Here is a 19,031-nt window from a genome sequence, read left to right on the forward strand (position 1 = left end):
GACTGAGGGGAGATGACCTTGCTGTCTACAACTCCCTGAAAGGAGGTTGTGGCAAGGTAGATCTTGGTCTCTTCTCCCAGCTTACCTGTGATAGGATGAGAGGGAATGTCCTCCAGTTGCACCAGGGGATGTTTAGTTTGGATATTAGAGAACTCTTCTTCACTTAAAAGGCTATCAAATACTGGAATAGGCTCCTCAGGGTGGTGGTTGGTTCCCCTTTCCTGAACATACTTAAAAGACATATAGATAGGATGTTAAAAGGTTTGATTTAGCACCAGACTTGTTAGAGCTAGATAATGATTGGATTGAATGATCTTAAAGGTCTTTTCCAACTGTGAACTGTTCTATGATTCTATTATTCTATTTTTCCTCCAAACTGGTATACAGATTAGGGGCAGAAATCAATGGTGATTGTAATGATGGCCTGACTGCTTCAGTCCCTTCCTTTCTTCAAGGGATGTCAGATACTTAGTGTCAGTCAGAAGGCTCAGGCAGATTATCCTCCTGTTGTCTCTCAGCACTTATGCATATTGTCTATGCTTCTCTGTCATGTGGTAGGAATCTTGCACCAGGTCCTATCTATGTTTTATCTTTATGATACTTACTTTTAAACAAAGTATGACTATAGCTACTCCACATGTGTGGCTTAAAATGTTCACTGCAGCCTATCAGGGCTGCCCCAAAATACTCAAGACCCCAGCAGAAATTTCAAATTGCTATCTTGAATAAGAAAGGTCCCTTAAGTGCTGTCTGAAGTCTGCAGTTGCATCAATTGATACTTTTCCCAATCGTCCATGTTGCATGCAGGAAGGTTTTATTCTTACCAGGACAACAGGGAACCTGAAACATAGCTTTGTCATAGAGCACCAGCATTACATAAAATGCTGTGTCATTTGCACCCTAGCTGCTTTCTAGCCCATGTGAATAAAAAATGTGAATGCTATTTTTTTGTCACTTTCATCTGAGAGAACATTCAAAACAGGTTAATAACTCTCCCAAATGATCTCCATGCTCATCTATGACTTGCTTTGCTGAAGTCTACTGACAGCAGTACATTGAGTTGTGGACAAGAGGGAAAGGCAACCAACATAATTTTATAAAGTCATCGTGGATGTGTGGTCTGCCTTCTTTATGAGAAGGAGAATCCTCATTTTAAAGAGGAATAATGCTGCTGCAGAAGTTGTCTGGACAATTTGTTGTTTAATATCACGGTGATACGCAATGCATGTTTAAAAAGAACATGCAGAGCAGTTTGGTTCCTACCAGCTTCTAAGTACAGATGTTGGCAAATCTCAGCACTCCTAATCACAGTGAGAAACTAGGCCTCTTTATTGGGCTGCTACCTTTGAACTTGCATCTGTGGTAAAGAAGATGAGACAAAATAGTTAATATTTTGCAAACCACTTTTTTCCTATGTCAAAACCCTGGTTTTATTAAGTGTAGGAATTTCCTATGGAAGTTAAATGGTGAACACCAGTGAGAAGAATGTGCTTCTGTGGTTCTTGAGTGTCCTTGATGTATGCTTTGCTTGTGTACCCAATTCATCTGAAATAACTTTGCTGTCATTATTTGAAGGCTGTAGAGTTAAATGGGCAAAACCTTATTTTGCTGATTCTCTTTCTGTGACTTTCAACAAACTCTTTAACAAAGAGATTTCATGACACTGTTTAATGAAGGGACAAGTTCTGCTTGAATATAGAATTATAGAATGGTTTGGATATAAAAGGGACCTGTAAAGGTCATTTAGTCCAGCCTAGTCTGCAGTGAGCAGGGACATCCTCAACTAGAGCAACTAGAAACCAAACAGTACAAAAGCCATTAATACTGGGATAGTCTTATTTTCCCATCCACTCCAAATGGATATATGAGCTATAATCTCCATCTTCTGTAGGAAACTATGACATTTGAAAACTGAAGTATTAATAAGTGTTATGTTGGGATGCTGAAACATTAGGCATGCACACAAGCAGAGTTCAACTTAAAGAAAGTAATCTTGGAACTGGTGTAAAATACTCTTGCACCTTAAGATTACATCTTTTGTAGTGGAGGGGGGAGGGGGAAATCAGATCTCTGCAGAAAATATTATTGCTCAGAATTCTCCTTCGAGGCAGGATGTATATAGGGTAGTAATTTCAAGGCTTCATATCTGTGTTTAGAAAGAACTGTAATTCTAGGAACTGTCCTAATTCTATGCAAGACGTGCCAGCCAAGGTACTATCTGGCATTTTTGATTCTCATAAAAAGAGCATTTTTCTCAGAGCTTTATTGTACCAATTCACATAGAACATACTGGAATTATGGAGTCTCTGCCTATATGTCTTACTCTGAATTTTCTTGCTTTCCAAGATGGTTAGCAATTTGCATTGCTTTTTAAAAAGTATTGTTTCTTTATCTTTTAATATCTTACTTATCAGAGAAAACCAGGGTCCAGTTAGTTAAGGTTTCAGTTGTACGTGGAATGTGACTTCCTAAGCTTGTCATGCATCAAACTGTTATGGCTGGCAATTGTTTAAAAAAATTCATTTTGTTATGAACTAGCCTGTTTTCAACTGGGCTGTTCAGAGATGGATTGCTTTCTGGAGTTTTTGACAGGTGTAATTGTTAAGGCGTCATCTGTTCTTGTTTGCACAAAATACATTTTAGCCAACTGTAGGACTTGCCCGCTAATCTTTCTCACATCATTCCATTCTTTGCTTGCCACTAGACAAATCCCCTGTTATTTGACCAGATGGTGGAAAATCCATTCTCATGATAAGTTGCTTCTAGTTTGCATTTAGATTACCTGCAAAAATGGAACAATTTACTACTCTGCCTCTAACCATCTCTTTCCTCCTTTTTCCCTTAGTTTGACTTCTTGTAACTAATTATTTAAATTCTGCCCTGTGAGTTAAAATTAGTCATAGCTTACACGTTCCACATGTATGTAAATGCACTTAAGTTCCACCTCAAGTTGTATGATGAATCCATCTAGAGTTTAGTGACACATAAAGAGAGCTGTCTGATGTGCAAACACAGCAGCATGTAATTATTTTGTGTCTGAGGTGGTACATTTGAACTTTCTAGGAGAAGTATGCAGCCTCTAAAAACCAAGGTCAGGGGTGAGAGTGCACCCAGCATCACCACCTTATGACACAAGCACCAAGGCATGGAGGATGCTGATATTAAGTGAAATGCCATGTTTCATGCAGTGTTTATAGGCATTTCATCTGCTATGTTTCTGGCTTCTATGGGAAATAACCTTCTGTACTACAGTGTTAAACAGGTACTACCTTAAACTATTTTTTGGGTGTTTGTTATCATCAAGTGTCAAGCTTTACTCTGACAGCTTATATGAGAATAGGCGTGTTTGTTTCTCAAGCCAGTCGAAACTTAACTGAAATTGGGGTGACCTAACCACTACAAATTGATCAGGTTCAAATAATCATCAGTGTTCTAATTGTTAATACAGAGAAAAAGACAAGAAATCCATTTTAAAGCATAAAATAAAACAGGAATATACAGTACCCACAGCAAATAGCCAATAGACAGTTTTATCTTGAGCTAAATCAATTTTGTACGTGGAACCTGCGAGAAATACTCTATCTGCTGACAATGTGCTAAAAGCAAGTTAGCAAAATTAATTTGCTGATGATTGTATACAATTTTGGGCTTTCTTTAGAGCAGGGGAAAAAAGAAACCATGAAGGCTATGAACCCATGAAGACCAAGACAATGAGGGCTAATTGTCTTGGTAAACCTTTTTTGGTTCATGACTAGCAGTTCTTGTTAGTTTTTATGTTCTAGGGGTGTGTGTTGTGAGTTTTTAGATGGGTGAGATTGGGAGTCTTAGGGGATTTTTTTGGTAGCAGTAATAAGGAATGCTGAATAAGCTGTTCCATGAGGTAGACTTAAGTTCTGGCCCATAGCTTCAGAGTTCTCAGGTGAAAAATAATTGTAAATCTATTAAATGACAGCTGAAGTGCATAGGACAGAGGGCAAATGGATGTGATTGTGTTAGGCAGCTTCTAAACACATAAAACACAAGCATAGTCTTTATTCAGCATACAACTTTATGGAAATACACTTACCATGCTAAAATGAACCCTAACAATAAGAGACATAATACAAGAAAATACAATATTTTTTTTTCCCCAAAGCATTGCTTGAGGAGTTAGCTGCATAGTTAAAAACCTGCCATGCACTTTGAAATGTGCTCATAGTGTCTCAGGACTATTTTCTTTTTCAGGTGAGGCAAAGTAGACCTTCTTCTGTGCTAATTTAGATGCCATGGAGAAGTCAGTGGGATTTTGAGAGATTTACGTTGATGTCTTATTTGGCTCAGTGGTTTGGGATAGGATTTTTTTGTGTCTGTTATTGTTTCTGTTGCAGTAGAGAGGAATTGAAGGAAAGTAAAATAACTCTTTAAGCAGATTTTTTTTTTTTTTTTTGAAAGCATATGGTAAGGGCTGGGTCCAAAACCCATCTTGGGATCTTGACTTCTGAAGTGCAAAGGAAGACTTCTTTCCCTTGGTTGGGGTCCACAGCAGCTGCTATATTTTGTATGGAGCCTCATATATTGCATAGTTAAACAACAAAAAAACCTCCACACTGTGCTCCCCACACTGAAAAAAAAAACAACAACAGAAAAACACCCAAACATCCCACAAAAAGATCCCCAACCCCACCCCTGCAATAACCCAACACTAAAAAACAAACAACAACAAAGAACCAAACAACAAAAAACACCCCCCCAAAAAAACAACCCTGAACCCCCAAACCAACCAACCAAAAAACCCCACCAAGTTGCATATTCTAATATCTTCCCATTTTTCGGTTGTGACATCTGATTCTGACTAGGTGTAAAAGCAGAACTTTGATTCACAGTCCAGAGCTCTAATCTGAACTTGAATCACAGAATGGTTGAGGTTGGAAGGGACTCCTTCTCCAGCCCTGAGGTCTTGGACAAGCAAGGTTACAGGGTAGGTTTCCTAAGACTATATCCAGGCAGGTTTTGAGGCTGTCTCTATGGGTGAAGACTCTGCAACCTCTCTAGGCAACCTGTTTCGGTTTCCATCAACTTTGTAGTAAAAAAGGGTGTTTCCTGATGTTCAAGTGCAATCTGCTGTGTTTCAGTTTGTTGGTCACCTCTTTCAAAAAAAAAGAGCTTGAAAACTAAAATAAGAGGTAGCTGACAGGTGTTCTACGCTAGTCCAGTGCAGTGAATACTTATTTAAGACCTGTTCCGTAAAAGGATGTTCAAACCAGCATCTTTAACTTCCCAGAAGAATGCCACAACTACATCAGAATAAAGATTTTTCTGGAGTGAGCCATATTCTGCTCCACTTGTTTAACTATTCAAGTAATAGCAATAATCAGTATTACTATTCAAGGTTCATTTGGCCAGACAACTGGTGGAAGAGAGAGCATAATTCTGAAGCCCTGTGATGAGGGCACTCATCTGGGAAGGATTCTGATAGTTTTTGCAAGGACTGCTTATGCATTTCTGAATGACTCTTAATATAACATGATCTGACTGGCTCCCTTTCCTTCCTTCAGTGAATCCTGATTTTTCTTTTTTCCCCTCATTTTCTTCCTCCCCCCAGTAGTAACATGGTTTTAGCAGGAGGAGTTAACATGTTTATCACTCTGCAATAGTTATTAAGGAGTCTGTGGTAATGTTTGGAGTTGTAGGGGTGTCTGTTTGAACATCCTCTGGCTGAGAGGTATGGAGAGCATAGTTCTCCTATATCTTTGCTGAAGCAGTGTAAAAAGAGGCATCTCTTCTAGTCTTGGTTTAAAATAAACATAGAACCGTGGGGAATTAAAGTTTGAGCATAGGTCAGCCAATGTGACAGTGCACTGGAGATTTCTGAGGCTTGAATTTGCTTTGTAGGCATTTCTGGGTGACCCAAAGTGAAGTATGTGTGCATCTCAGGCACAAACAGCAGAGACTTTCCACTTCTGAGTTTCTTTTTTTTGCTAGCTTGCATGGTTCCCTGCAGATAGCACTTGTGTTGTGGATCCCATTTTCAGTTACTTGGTTTTCTTCATACACTGTGTATGCTGCTTGGCGTATGACTGAAAGAGCCTGGGTATCGTAATAAAGAAGTCTCTCGTTGCTGCCGTACCTGGTGAATGCAGGAATATCTCAGGATTTGGAGGTGTTTGGCCCTTCCATTGTTGCAGAACTGTCTTCTCCCTCCTGCATGTGGGTTTCCATGGCCCAAAACCAATGCTGAGGTATGCTCAGACCATGTTTCCAAATTTTATGAGCAAGAGACCAGAGCTGATAAGACTTGAAATGGTGTGCATTTGCCACTTTGTGTAGGTGCAGCCTCATTGAGGAAGGTCCTCAGTTTCCACAGTAGATAACTTTTTCAATTTCTTATAAAGCTTATTGCTGGATAATAATACCAGATTTTTTTTTCCCCCTCAAACATTCAATTTCAAATTTCTGTTAAAACAAATATGTGATTTTTAAAAAGCAAGACTAGCTTAGAGCTATCTAGATGTAATACTGTAACAATAATAAAAATTATATGTTGGAAAACAAGTAATTAAAGAATTCCAGAGCTTAAAATTCCACATTTAAAAAAATGTGCAATAGGTCTCAAATAATTTGCCACCATTATATTAAAAGAGAAAAGGTATTAATTTGGGGAAGATACAAAAGCATCTGAAATGTGTTTTTATTCCAGAGAAGGGAAGGGGGGGGTGGGGGGGGGGGGAAGAAAGAAAATTGGAGGGTACTGTTTTGTGTGCAATTCCCAAGTATATTTTAAAAACAACATTGAATTTTTATAGCCAAATTATATTTTCTGCTAACAGGGAGTTGGGGAGGGATGAATAATAGAATGATTGACAAATCTTTTAGGGCCTGATTTTACAAGATGCTGTGCACCTCCTGATTGCTGCCAATCACTTCCCTTTTCTTTCAGTCGATCCGAGAACATATGGCATTATTCAGATGGTGCTGAGCACCTTCAATCACAGTCCTCATAATGCCACAACATCCTCATTCTGTGCAAATGTGAGAATTGCTGTTGACATTTTAAATTGGAGGGTTATTTGGTCTTTGTCTGGACAAACTCCCAGCTGATATAAATGAATGCTCTGCCTGAGGAAGGGTTGCGATGGGAAATAATAAATAATCAATATTATAAGCACTATTGTATATACACAAATTATATGAGGTATCAGTTTGATTCATAAAATTCTTTACCTCTTCCCACTTCTGTTTGATGGGAGGGGAAAAAAAATTACTGTGGAGAACTAAAGTTTAGTTTACTCTCAGTGCAAGTTTTAAAAAAGTGGAAACTCTGGATGTTATGTGCAGAAGGCAGTTGATTTTTAAAGAGCCTAGGGAAAAAAAAAAAGGTGTTTAATTGAATAAAATAAAATAAAATAAATTAAATTTCAACATACTGATTTGTCCTGCATTACAGTTACCTGTAGAGAACCTCTAGTCATGTCTATCTGTTTTTGATGCCTCTACAGAATAACTGTCCAGCATCCTCTGCCCAACCAAACAGAATGTAGGAAAATCTACCGATATGACGGAATCTACTGTGAATCTACCTACCAGAAGTATGTTGAAATCTGTGTGAGTCTTGCCTCTAGCTCGTGCATTTAGTGCTCGTGCTCGCCCGCTATTCAGAAATGACACGTGTGTTGAAACTGTGCACTTCTGCTTGTGTGCAAAACCTCGACAGCAGGGACACAAAGATGTTGTTTTAATTCTTTGGGGTTGTGCTCTAACAGATAAAAAAGCAAATTAAAAAAACCCAAACCTTAAGACTTTACCGAACCTTAGGTATGCTTCTGTACAGTGCAATAAACAAGAATGTATACAGTAGAAAATCTAGGCAAAAAAAAACAAGTATTGCACAGGTGCTTCACATCTTCAGGATTTGAAAGGTGTGTTATGTATAAATTAGCTGTCACTTTTTTTCAGTTGTGTAATGGAATGATGAGTTGTAATTTGCATAATCCTTTAAGAAGTCAAATTATACTGTCATGTAGCAGACTTAACATGCTAGCTAGGATTTCATAGCTTTGCAGCTAATTAGTATGTACCTTACAGGACAGTTAAATTGAAGTTGAGTCCTCTTGCTTTGCAGTCATTTGCCTTTGTCCGTTGCCCTAACGGAGCCTGCTTTTGTGCATAACTCAGGCTCTTTACCAGTGCTTCTGACAGAAGTGCTGCTGCTGTGGGCAGGCAAATGTGACGTGGTCGACTTGTGTTACTTTTTGCAGTCACTGAAGTCCCTATTTTATTTGGAGTGAGGATTTAATAATTTATTTCTCCACAGAATTGAAAAATGTGTATTTGACAGGTATATTGTTAGCGATTTTATATTAATGTATTGCAAATGCATTATGAATTTTCTGTTCTCACTGGGTTTTGAAAATGCTTTCTGTCACTTAGTGTTTACTTTTCACACTTCAGCTATAGTCTTGTTTTGTATCCCAATGTTGTTATTATCTTGTGTAGAACAGATTTCATTTTCTAAAGAACCCCTTAGCTTCTAAAAATCAATTATATTCTGCATTGTGAGAAGATCTTTCTTTGGCAAGGCAGTTATGCTCGTTATAATTTTGTAGGTCATATTCTCTCATCCCCTCTCTCTTCCTTTTTTTTTTTTTTTCATTCCTTAACCTGCTGCTTATTCCCAGAATCTTTTCTTTTAGTAATAGGTACAACCCTGCCCCTTCAGTGTATCTGTGTGTACTTCAGAGTGTCATTTTGGCTTACAGAAGTGAGAGAAAAAAAGAAAATCTAAATGTATCAATATAATTACAGCATCAATGTAACCTGGTGAGCCAAAACAAAAATCTGGCCTCTTGCTTATCTTTTTTTCTGTGAATGACTACTTTTGGTGGAAGATATGACCCCTCCCCCCCGCTCCATGATTTTACATTGATTTCTAAATATTTCTTGCTTTTTTGGATGGTTTTCCTTTCTGTGTCCAAATAATCTCAGTGTCCAGGGTAACTGAAGCAGTGTAGATCTATCATGGCTTTAAATGTCACCACAGAACTTAACTTCAGTGGCTTTACATCTCTTGTAACTTCTTTTTGGTAAGCATGAAAATGCATTCATTTGTTTAAGTGTACAAAGCAGATTTGTTGTGCACTGTTTATATCAGCTTCTAGGAGCAACTTCAAGAGTTTGAAACTTTGTGGAATTAAGAAAACTTGGCATGGTTTGTCATGAGTGTTTAAATACAGCAGTAGCTTCTCTCTGAATGCTGCAATATAGTTGATGATATTATTTTTAAAAAAAATTATTATTATTATTAGATAGAATTTTTAGTTAGTACAGGTAAAACTGGCCTGCTGTGTTGCCCACAAAATGGAATAGTAGATATTAATTTAGAAGTAGAGATGCATTTGCAGATGAGCATTGGCTAAATTTCTTTCTAGAAAGGACAAAATAAAAAAAAAAAAGACTGGTGATAAATCAGTGTTAATTTTGACATCTGATTTGTCATTCCTGAAATAGATATTTTGAAGTATTATAGCCCAGTTCACCTCATGGATTATTTTGTAAAACTGATTTTTCTACAGAAGACAGAGAGTGCTTTTCCATTAGGGAAATGTTCCTTCTTCTTTCTTTTTCCACGTTATTTTAAGTTCTAAGGTATGTTGTCTATCTTGTTCACAATAGAGGGTTTTGATGCTTTTCCCTATAGTAATTTATTTCCAGTGATATAACAACAAATTACCAAAATGTTTTCACTAATCAAGACAAAAAAAAAAAAGAAACTTGAGATATTTTCAAGAAACTTTAAAAATTCTTTATACTCTAATGCTACAATACATATTTGGTGCTAGATGTTCCTGTGCATTTCTTAGGCAGGCTCAGTCTCTCCCCTTATTAGATTGGGGGAGGATGAATTGATGTAAAAAGGCCACTGGTGACCAACAGAAAGAGTTGTGTGACCCTCCCTTCTCCTGTAGGATAATTTATGGGCTGGAAACAAAACATGGAACTATGTGTTCTGAGAGTTGAAGCGATTTTAAGGACTAGCCATACCAAGTAGGAGAGGACACAAAACTGTGGATCTGAGAGCTTGGCATTTTTTATTCCAGATCCTTTTAAAACTAAAAGAATTTTTATGCAGAGAGCCTACTCTGGATTTATGCTTAATCATGTACCTACTAAAGGTATTTTGTGTAAAGCTACTTAGCAGTTAAAATAGAGATGTTCTGATCCCTTCTGTAAAATATTTTGAAAAGATCATCCCATGACCTTCTACTCCAAAAATACATTTCAGAAAACATTTGAGGAAGTAACCTTTTTAGTCAAATCTTGGTGCTAATACATACTATGAATAACAGTTTGTAAGAGGTTTTTAAAGGAGAAGATTAGTAAATACATTATAGGACTATTTAAAAAAAAAGGGAGGGGCAGAAATCTTTTTTGCAACACAAATTCCTGAGGAGCTGGAGTAATGATTATGTCAGCTAATGTATAAATTAGGCAAAATAGCAAATATTTTACCACAGATCCCTCTAGGCTATTTATGATCTTCTTGCAACCGAGTCTCATAGCTGCCTCGAGATACTCGTGCAGAACAGAGTGGAACACAGAGCTTCAAAAGCTGTTGTCAAAAGAACAGATTGTAAAAAACCTTATTTCTATGGTTATTACAGCCCCTCCGTGCTGCTACTGTCCACCACATTGGTTGACATAAGCCTATGTTTTAGGTAGCTGAGAATATATATATATGCCTTTAAAGAAGCTCAAAAGTCAGCTTGAAAATATTTACACATTGTTTCTGTGTTCCCTAGCTGTACAAACCACCACACCAAGCATTTTAGAAGATGTTACCATTCTGTTTGTTTTGAAGTAGATGACATGTCTCAGGCTATGGAGGTAAAAACAGGGGCCTGTCACTTAGAGGCATGGAAAACAGCTGTCCATCAACTCCTGACTATTTCTGTTTGGTTTTTTTTTTAAGTTCCCACAGCTGTAGCCAGGTGCATCCAGGGCTTTTTTTTTTTCTTTTTGTGATGTCAAACAAAGTTGGTGACAATGAAAAGAAATATATCTTGTACAGTGCAAGCTGCTTCTCTGTAACCAAACTGCCAAGTTTTTTCCCACTTGCCCAGAGTGAAAATCCTTTCTTCTGCCAACTCAGAAACCTATGGTTTGCACTGTTGCTCACCTTTGTGAAGTGCCAAATGGGGGACATAGCCTGGGTAGATCTCCAAAGACAGCTTAAGAGGAGCAAAGCTTCCTGGGCATGCTCCAGTTTTATTTGTTGCTAAATTACAAGGAGTAATGCAATGTCAAGAGTAAGGTTTTTTTTTTTGGGTTTTGATAGTTAGTTTTTTTAGACTTATCTGCAGGGAGTCTCTGTTGTGTACCAGCAAAGAATATCTCTGGGGGGTGTGTTTGTTTTCGGTCTGAAAGTTACTGCCTTCACATGGTAGCCCTTCAGAGTATCACCTGGTTTGTGAGGGGAAATTCTCTTTTTGCTGGCTGTTATGTGCTATCTCCAAGGCAAGGATGAAGGATCATATATTCCATCATACCTGGGAAAGAACAACCCCAGGTATCAGTATAGGTTGGGGACTGACCTGTCGAAGGCAGCGAAGGAGTAAAGGATCTGAGGGTCCTAGTGGATGGGAAGTTGACCATGAGCCAGCAATGTGTTCTTGTGGCCAGGAGGCCCAATGCTGTTCTGGGGTGTATTAAGAGGAGTGTGGCTAGTAGGTCAAGAGAGGTTCTCCTGCCCCTCTCCTCTGCCCTGGTGAGGCCGCATCTAGAGTACTGTGTCCAGTTCTGGGGTCCTTGGTTCAAGAAGGACATAGAACTGCTTGAGAGAGTCCAGCACAGAGCCACAAAGATGATCAAGGAAATGGAACATCTCTCTTATGAGAAGAGACTGAGGGAGCTGGGGCTCATTAGCATGGAGAAAAGAAGGCTGAGAGGTAACCTCATTAATACTTCCAAATATGTGAAGGGGGAGTGCCAGGAGGATGGAGCCAGGCTCTGCTGGGTGATGCTAAACAACAGGACAAGGGGCAATGGGTGGAAGTTGAGGCATAGGAAGTTTCATGTAACCATGAGTAGGATTTTCTTCCCTGTGAGAGTGACAGAACACCAGAATAGGCTGTCCAGGGGGTTTGTGGAGTCTCTCCCTCTGGAGATATTCAAAACCCACCTGGACGCATTCCTGTGTGATCTGCTGTAGGTGATCCTACTCTGACAGGGGGCTTGGACTGGATGAATTTTCGAGGTCCCTTCAAGCCCCTGACATGCTGTGATTCTGTGTGATTCATTTCTTCCTGTCTGTATTAAGCAGACTTAAAAGGCCATGTCTCTCTTCAGAAGGATAGGGGGTAAGGAAGAGTTCTACAGTATGGTATTTAATTTGAAATCAAGAGCATGGGGTAAATATGTAAGGAAAACACCTTACTCATTTAAATCCCAGAAATGCAGCACTCATTTAAATCCCAGAAATACAGCTGTGGCCTTACCAGCTGTTTTCCTTTTTTTTTTTTTTGCCCCAGAGGTTGTAGTTTGGTCATCCTGAGCCTGTAAATGGTTTAAAGCATTCAAACTTAACAGATCAAATTAAGCTCCCCTCAGACTATATGTTGACTCAAACCCATGACTATTTGCAACAATGAGAAAAGGATGCATAAGGCTAACCCATTCCTGTCAACCTCTGAGGTTTAAACTAATATTTAGTTATTTATGAAATGGATAAAACAAAACAAGTGCTTTATACACCTCAGAAATCTCAAGGCCCTGCTAAGCAGCATAAATGAGAACACAAAACTTTTAAGGAACCAGGTAGCTTTCTCAGGGTTTCTAGTGAGGGAATTGAACCAGATACAGAAGATGGGGAGCTGAAGGATTTCTCAGGGTTGCTAGTCTGCAGTGCTCATCACCACCTTAATCTGGGCAAAGCAGTAATAGACCTGCAGAGGAACTAATGGCTCCACATGGAGATTCACCACTTAGAAAATGGGTTAAGGTCCCCTGCTGGCCCCCTGCAGCTGGACATGCTGGTTCAGGTCAGTATTGTCGTTTCAGCAGCACAGAGAAGTTGTTAATCGCTGAGAGGTCGTTCTGCTGGTTCTTAGTTGTGGTGTTGCACTTAAATGGAAGTGGAAAGGCATAAAGCTTTTCAGGCTTGTTGTTTATATAACCTGACTAAGCTGATACCCTGTAGCTGAAGCAAAGATACAGTAGTCTGAAACAAGTTATTTTAGCTGCAGGAAAAGCATGTAACCAGCAGGACAAGAAGATGTTGTTGAAGCCAGGGCTGCTGGGTTCACAGACTGCTGTTTTTTTGCCCAACAATGACTCCAGTATCCCATGTTTAGGAGTTATCTAATCTTAGGGAGGTGATTCTGCCTTCTACTCTGCTCTGCTGAGACCCCACCTGGACTGCTGCGTCCAGTTCTGGAGCCCCCATTGCAAGAAGGATGTGGATGTGCTGAAGCGTGTCCAGAGAAGGGCCACTGGGGTGCTCAGAGGGCTGGAGCAGCTCTGCTGCGAGGACAGGCTGAAAGAGTCGGGGCTGGTCAGGCTGGAGAAGAGAAGGCTCCCAGGCGACCTTACTGTGGCCTTCCAGTATTTGACGGAGGCCTACAAAAAAGCTGGGGAGGGACTTTTTAGGCCATCAGGGAATGACAGGCCTGGGGGAATGGAGCAAAGCTGGAGATGAGTAGGTTCAGGCTGGATGTGAGGAGGAAGTTGTTCAGCATGAGACTGGTGAGAGCCTGGAATGGGTTGCCCAAGGAGGCGGTTGAGGCCCTGTCCCTGGAGGTGTTTAAGGCCAGGCTGGATGAGGCTCTGGGCAGCCTGATCTAGGGTAAGCTGTCCCTGCCTGTGGCAGGGAGGTTGGGACTAGATGATCCTTGTGGTCCCTTCCAACCCTGACTGATTCTATGATCTTATGAGAAGGTACTGAGGAAGCTGCTGTCAGAAGTGTTGTCTACTCTAGTGAGGAAGAAGAGGCCCTCATTTTCTTACACAGAGGATCTGTCATTGCAGAGGTCTTCCCTCAGCTTCTGTATTGATTTTTCCTCTCAAAGTTCACATCTTCATGAATTTAACAGGTGCATTTGAAGAAGATTTTTATGCCTCTTCTCTCCATAAGTTGGACCATCCTTGAATATAATGAAAACCAATGTCCTGGTCCATTCTCTCTGGGCAAAGGGCAGAAAAGCCACTGCTGGCTCAGGTAACAGGCCTGGCTCTTACAGCCCCGGTGCGGGGCTGCCTGGCAGAACATTATCCCTGGTACAGCTGCCTCTCGCCTTGATGTCGCTTTCAACGTATCTGCAGGTTCTCTGCCTGAGTGCTTCTAGATGTCTTTTGTGGGTATTGAAAAAAGACTTTAGCCCAGTTCGAAAGGCATCCAAAAGTGAGCCAATGTCTTGCTGTCTCCTCACACATATGAGGAGGTGATAGTGGGCTTTCACTAGGTGAGAAATGAGATTAGCTCTGCCACTTTAAAATGATTAATGATCTCTGGCTACCATTAAATTGAACATCTAATCCTTGGCTGATTGAGGCATTTGAGAGGGTAGCACTCAAAAAATACATTTTCAATAAGAGAAATTTTTGTCCTACTTATTTCTGTTATGACACAGCTAGGTGTTGCACTGGCTTTAAGATTTTACTTTGAGATTAATGAAACGTAGCCTGACTGGAGAACAGACACAATGCATACATGGTACCTGACGGTTTGCTCTCACTGAATACTAAAGGGCCATGTTTAGGTTTACAAAATAGCACTCATTTTATAGTTCAATACAGGCTTTGATGACTCAACTTCAGCTTTGCAGTGTATAATTGTAGTATCTATTCCAAGTTAAATCCTGAAGCAAATTTAGTGTTGGTCAATTGACCAATTAGCCGTTACCTTTTGCTGTGCTGCACACAAGCCATGTTCAACTGGCTGAGTCTCCAGGTAGCTTAACAACCCCCTGTCAGTAGGATACTGGTCGCAGTCTGCTAATGCCCTCTTAAGACAGGTGGAGTTTATTTTGTGTTCTATAACAACAGTGCTTGCATCTCACTTGAATTTCACATATGATGGGTTATTTTTGTGCTGTTTCTTTCATTGTGTGTGTGTGTTTGTGGGTTGGTTTTGGGTTTTTTTGGTAGTTGTTGTTTTTGTTTGTTGTTTTTTTCTTCCCAAGACACATGATTGGTTTCACAAACAGGGATCAATTAATATTATCCATGACTGAGCTACTCTGTGTGTTCAGCAGGGTTTCTTTTTTCCCATGCTCTTTTGGTAACTCACTGATTTGCACAAATACAAAAGCATTAATACCAAATATATCCAAAATATTACTTGAGGAAGCAGTGAGCAAAGTAACAGTTTCATTTGGCTTACTGACAGTCTATATGATCCATCCATGATTTGTGGGGAAGGAGAAAAGGGGAAACAATTATCCCCAAACTAAGGAGCTAGCCAAATATCTGCCCTAAAGTTCATGTAAATGTCATGAGTTGTGGTAACAAAGCTGTTCTGCAGTATTTTAGGCATGGTTTTGAAAGGGAGATCTGCAAGTCTTTGCTGTATTTTGATTTAAAAGACCAATGTATGATACTAACAGAATCTTGCTTTACAATCAGCATTTCATTCTGAAGAACTTCAGGTGAAAGAATATTCTTCCTTTCTTTATGTGAAATGAACTTACTGTTAAAGTACTCTTACCTTATTTTTAGTCTGAAATTTTCTAACTTTCGTGTTGCAGGAATATACCAAATCCAGCATTAATTAGGAGAAAACTCTTCCGTTAATGATATTCCTCAGTTCTTTTGCCACATTTCACAGAGTGTGGGGGGCTGGAAGGGACTTTGAAAGATCATCCAGTCCAACCCCCCTGCCAGAGCAAGATCACTTATAGCAGATCACACAGGAACTCATCCAGGCAGGTTTTGACTATCTCCAGAGAGGGAGACTCTGCAACCTCCTTGGACAGCCTGTTCCAGTGTTCTGTCACTCTCGCAGGGAAAAAAAATTCCTCCTCATGGTTACATAAAACTTCCTGTGCCTCAGCTTCCATCCATTGAGATATTTGTAGACAGTAACTCAGTGATTGTTGATCCTCTCATTCATAGCAATTTGAAAGCTTCTTGTAGCTGTTTGATGAAGTTGTCTTAGCTTGAGTAGTAGTGTAGTCCATTAGTTGTTCCTATGGCAGTGCTCAGGGATCACTGATATAAAGTAGAACCATGTTGTTACATGCTGTTTGAAGTGGAAAGATTCTGCTCAACATCAGTAGTGATTTATGTAGTCCTTTCTTATGGCTATTCTGTGTTTACTTTCTTGTATGGCGAAGGATCTTTTTTGCCACTCTGGCCAGGATATTGTACTGTAGGCCAATATTAATTTGGTTATCCTCCACCATCCATATGTCTCTTCTTATGTTATTATATTGTCTTTGTTTGGAATCCATGCTCTTACTTATGAGATAGACAGCTTTATGCTCAGCTGTGTTAAAACACATCTTATTCAGGTGAGCTTGGACTGCCATGCAATCTGTGGAACTGACAACTCTGGTATTTACCATTTTATTATCTTTTCTGTCATCTGCAAATTTTACTGAGAAGGATTTTATGTTTTCTTTCATATCACTGATTTATTCTCCTGCACAGGTACTCCATTGGGAATAAAGGGCTCAAGGAGTTCTTTCCCTGCACAGAGTACTTAGGATAGACCTAATCCATATTTCAAAGCTGCTGGTCGTAATGGCTGGGAGCAGATTAGGGCTGCCGGCACTGATGAGTTGCAACCAAACAGGGGCAGTGAGTCATGAGCTCGCTACCTTGACTTGCAGCAGTATGAGATGTCTGCAGCCTTTCTTTAAAGTAATGTGAGGCTTGTTTTGCATAGGGGGGTGTTGTTGAAATGCAGGAGGCAACTGTCTCTTGAAAATTTGTTTCTGTAGTGATGGCTACTAATGAATTTCCATCTCTTTCTGGAAACATAGCTAGATTACTTGCAAATGGTTAGCAAATTCAGTGAATGTGTTTATCCAAAAACAAAGGCTAAGTGCTTTTTGGAAGGCCTAAAATTTTTATGTTTGTTTTCTTCACAAATGGATTATTTTACATTTTATTTTACAAATGATGCTTTTTATTTAGCAGACTAAAACATAAAGTTTTTTATTGAGAAATAAGTTCAGAGTTCACTAGAAATTGTTTCGGTAATGTTTTCTCCCTCATTTTTCATCCATGCTTCCAAAGGGATTTCTTACAGTAAACCGTAAAATCATGTGATGAAGCTGGTGAGAGGCCTGGAACAGAAGCCCTATGAGGAGAGGCTGAGGGAGCTGGAGTTATTTAGCCTGGAGAAGAGGAGGCTCAGGGGTGACCTCATTGCTATCTACAACTCCCTGAAGGGAGGTTCTAGCCAGGTGGGAGTTGGTCTCTTCTCCCAGGCAACCAGCAAAAGAACAAGGGGACACAGTCTCAAGTTGTGCTGGGGGAGGTATAGGCTTGATATTGGGAGGAAGTTCTTGACAGAGAGAGTGATTTGCCATTGGAATGGGCTGCCCAGGGAGGTGGTGGTGGAGTCACCATCCCTGGAGGCATTCAAGAAAAGTCTGGATGAGGCTGGACTGGAAATTACAGACTTGTCAGTCTGACCTCAGTGCCATGCAAGATAATGGGGCAGATCACCCTGAGTGCAATCTCAGGGCACCTACAGGATGGCCAGGGGATCAGACCCAGCCAGCATGGATTTTGGAGGGGCAGATCCTGCTTGACCACCTTGATCTCTTTTTATGACCAGATGACCTCCCTGGTGGACATGGGGAAGGCTGTGGATGTAGTCTACCTGGGCTTCAGCAAGGCCTTCAACACTGTCTGCCATAGCAAACTCCTGGCAAAGCTGTCAGCCCTTGGTGGGAACTGGCAGGATGGCTGGGCCCAAAGAGTGGTGGTGAATGGTGCCATCTCCAGTTGGCAGCCAGTCACTAGTAGTGTGCCCCAGGGATTAGTGCTGGGCCCAGTCCTGTTTAATATCTTCATTGATGATCTGGATGAGGGGATTGAGTCCTCCATCAGTAAGTTTGCAGACGACACCAAGTTGGGAGCAAGTGTCAACGTGTTAGAGGGTAGGAGGGCTCTGCAGAGGGACTTGGACAGGCTGCATAGATGGGCACAATCTAATGCCATGAGTTTGAACAAGTCTGAGTGCCAGGTTCTGTACTTGGGCCACAACAACCCCATGCAGCACTACAGGCTGGGGACAGTGGCTGGAGAGCAGACAGACAAGAGAGGGACATAGGGGTACTGGTCCACAGGTGATTGAACATGAGCCAGCAGTGTGCCCAGGTGGCTAAGAAGGCCAATGGCATCCTGGCCTCTATCAGGAATAGTGTGACCAGCAGGACCAGAGAAGTCATTCTGCCCCTGTACTCAGCACTGGTTAGGCCACAACTTGAGTACTGTGTCCAGTTCTGGGCCACTCAATTTAAGAAAGATGTTGAGGTGCTTGAATGTGTCCAGAGAAGATCACCAAGGCTGGTGAGGGGGCTGGAGCACAGCCCTATGAGGAAAGGCTGAGGGAGCTGGGATTTTGCAGGCTGGAGGAGAGGAGGTTGAGGGGAGAACTCATTGCTTTCTACAACTACCTGACAGAAGGTAGTAGCCAGGTGGGGGTTCGTCTCTTCTCCCAGGCAACCAGCAACAGAACAAGGAGACACAGTCTCAAGCTGCACCAGAGCAGGTTTAGGCTGGGTGTTAGGAAGAAATTCTTCATAGAAAGACTGATTGGCATTGGAATGTCTGCCTGGGGAGGTGGTGGAGTCACCATCTCTGGAGGTGTTTAAAAGGAGGCTGGGTGAGAAACTTAGTGCCGTGGTTTAGTTAATTAGAAGGGTTACATCATAGGTTGAACTTGATGATCTCGTAGGTCTTTTTCAACCTGGTTAATTCTGTGATTCATCAGAGTGGAGTAGAGGAAGAGAATCTCCTCCCTTGACCTGCTGGCCATACTTTTCTTGATGCAGCCCAGGATAAAATTGGTTTTCTGGGCTGCAAGTACACACTGATTTGTCCAT

At 40.7% G+C, this 19,031-nt stretch overlaps 1 protein-coding gene across 13 annotated transcripts in view; it reads left to right on the top strand.

Moving 5' to 3' along the window:
• Window positions 1-19,031, top strand: part of NPAS3 (neuronal PAS domain protein 3) — a 665,104-nt gene that overhangs the window by 81,191 nt on the left and 564,882 nt on the right. For 4 of the 13 annotated variants that reach the window (XM_064148527.1, XM_064148538.1, XM_064148574.1 and 1 more), the window contains exon 2: window positions 7,476-7,565. The exons of 6 other annotated variants lie outside the window; for them this stretch is intronic. In XM_064148527.1, coding sequence (XP_064004597.1) covers window positions 7,476-7,565 — 90 coding nt within the window. Of the gene's footprint in view, window positions 1-6,192; window positions 6,219-6,955; window positions 7,009-7,475; window positions 7,566-19,031 lie in introns of those variants that run through there. 3 more of the 13 variants (XM_064148564.1, XM_064148606.1, XM_064148582.1) reach the window with 2 other exon arrangements.

Source organism: Pogoniulus pusillus, chromosome 1, assembly GCF_015220805.1.
Source record: "Pogoniulus pusillus isolate bPogPus1 chromosome 1, bPogPus1.pri, whole genome shotgun sequence".
Lineage (NCBI taxonomy): Eukaryota > Metazoa > Chordata > Aves > Piciformes > Lybiidae > Pogoniulus > Pogoniulus pusillus.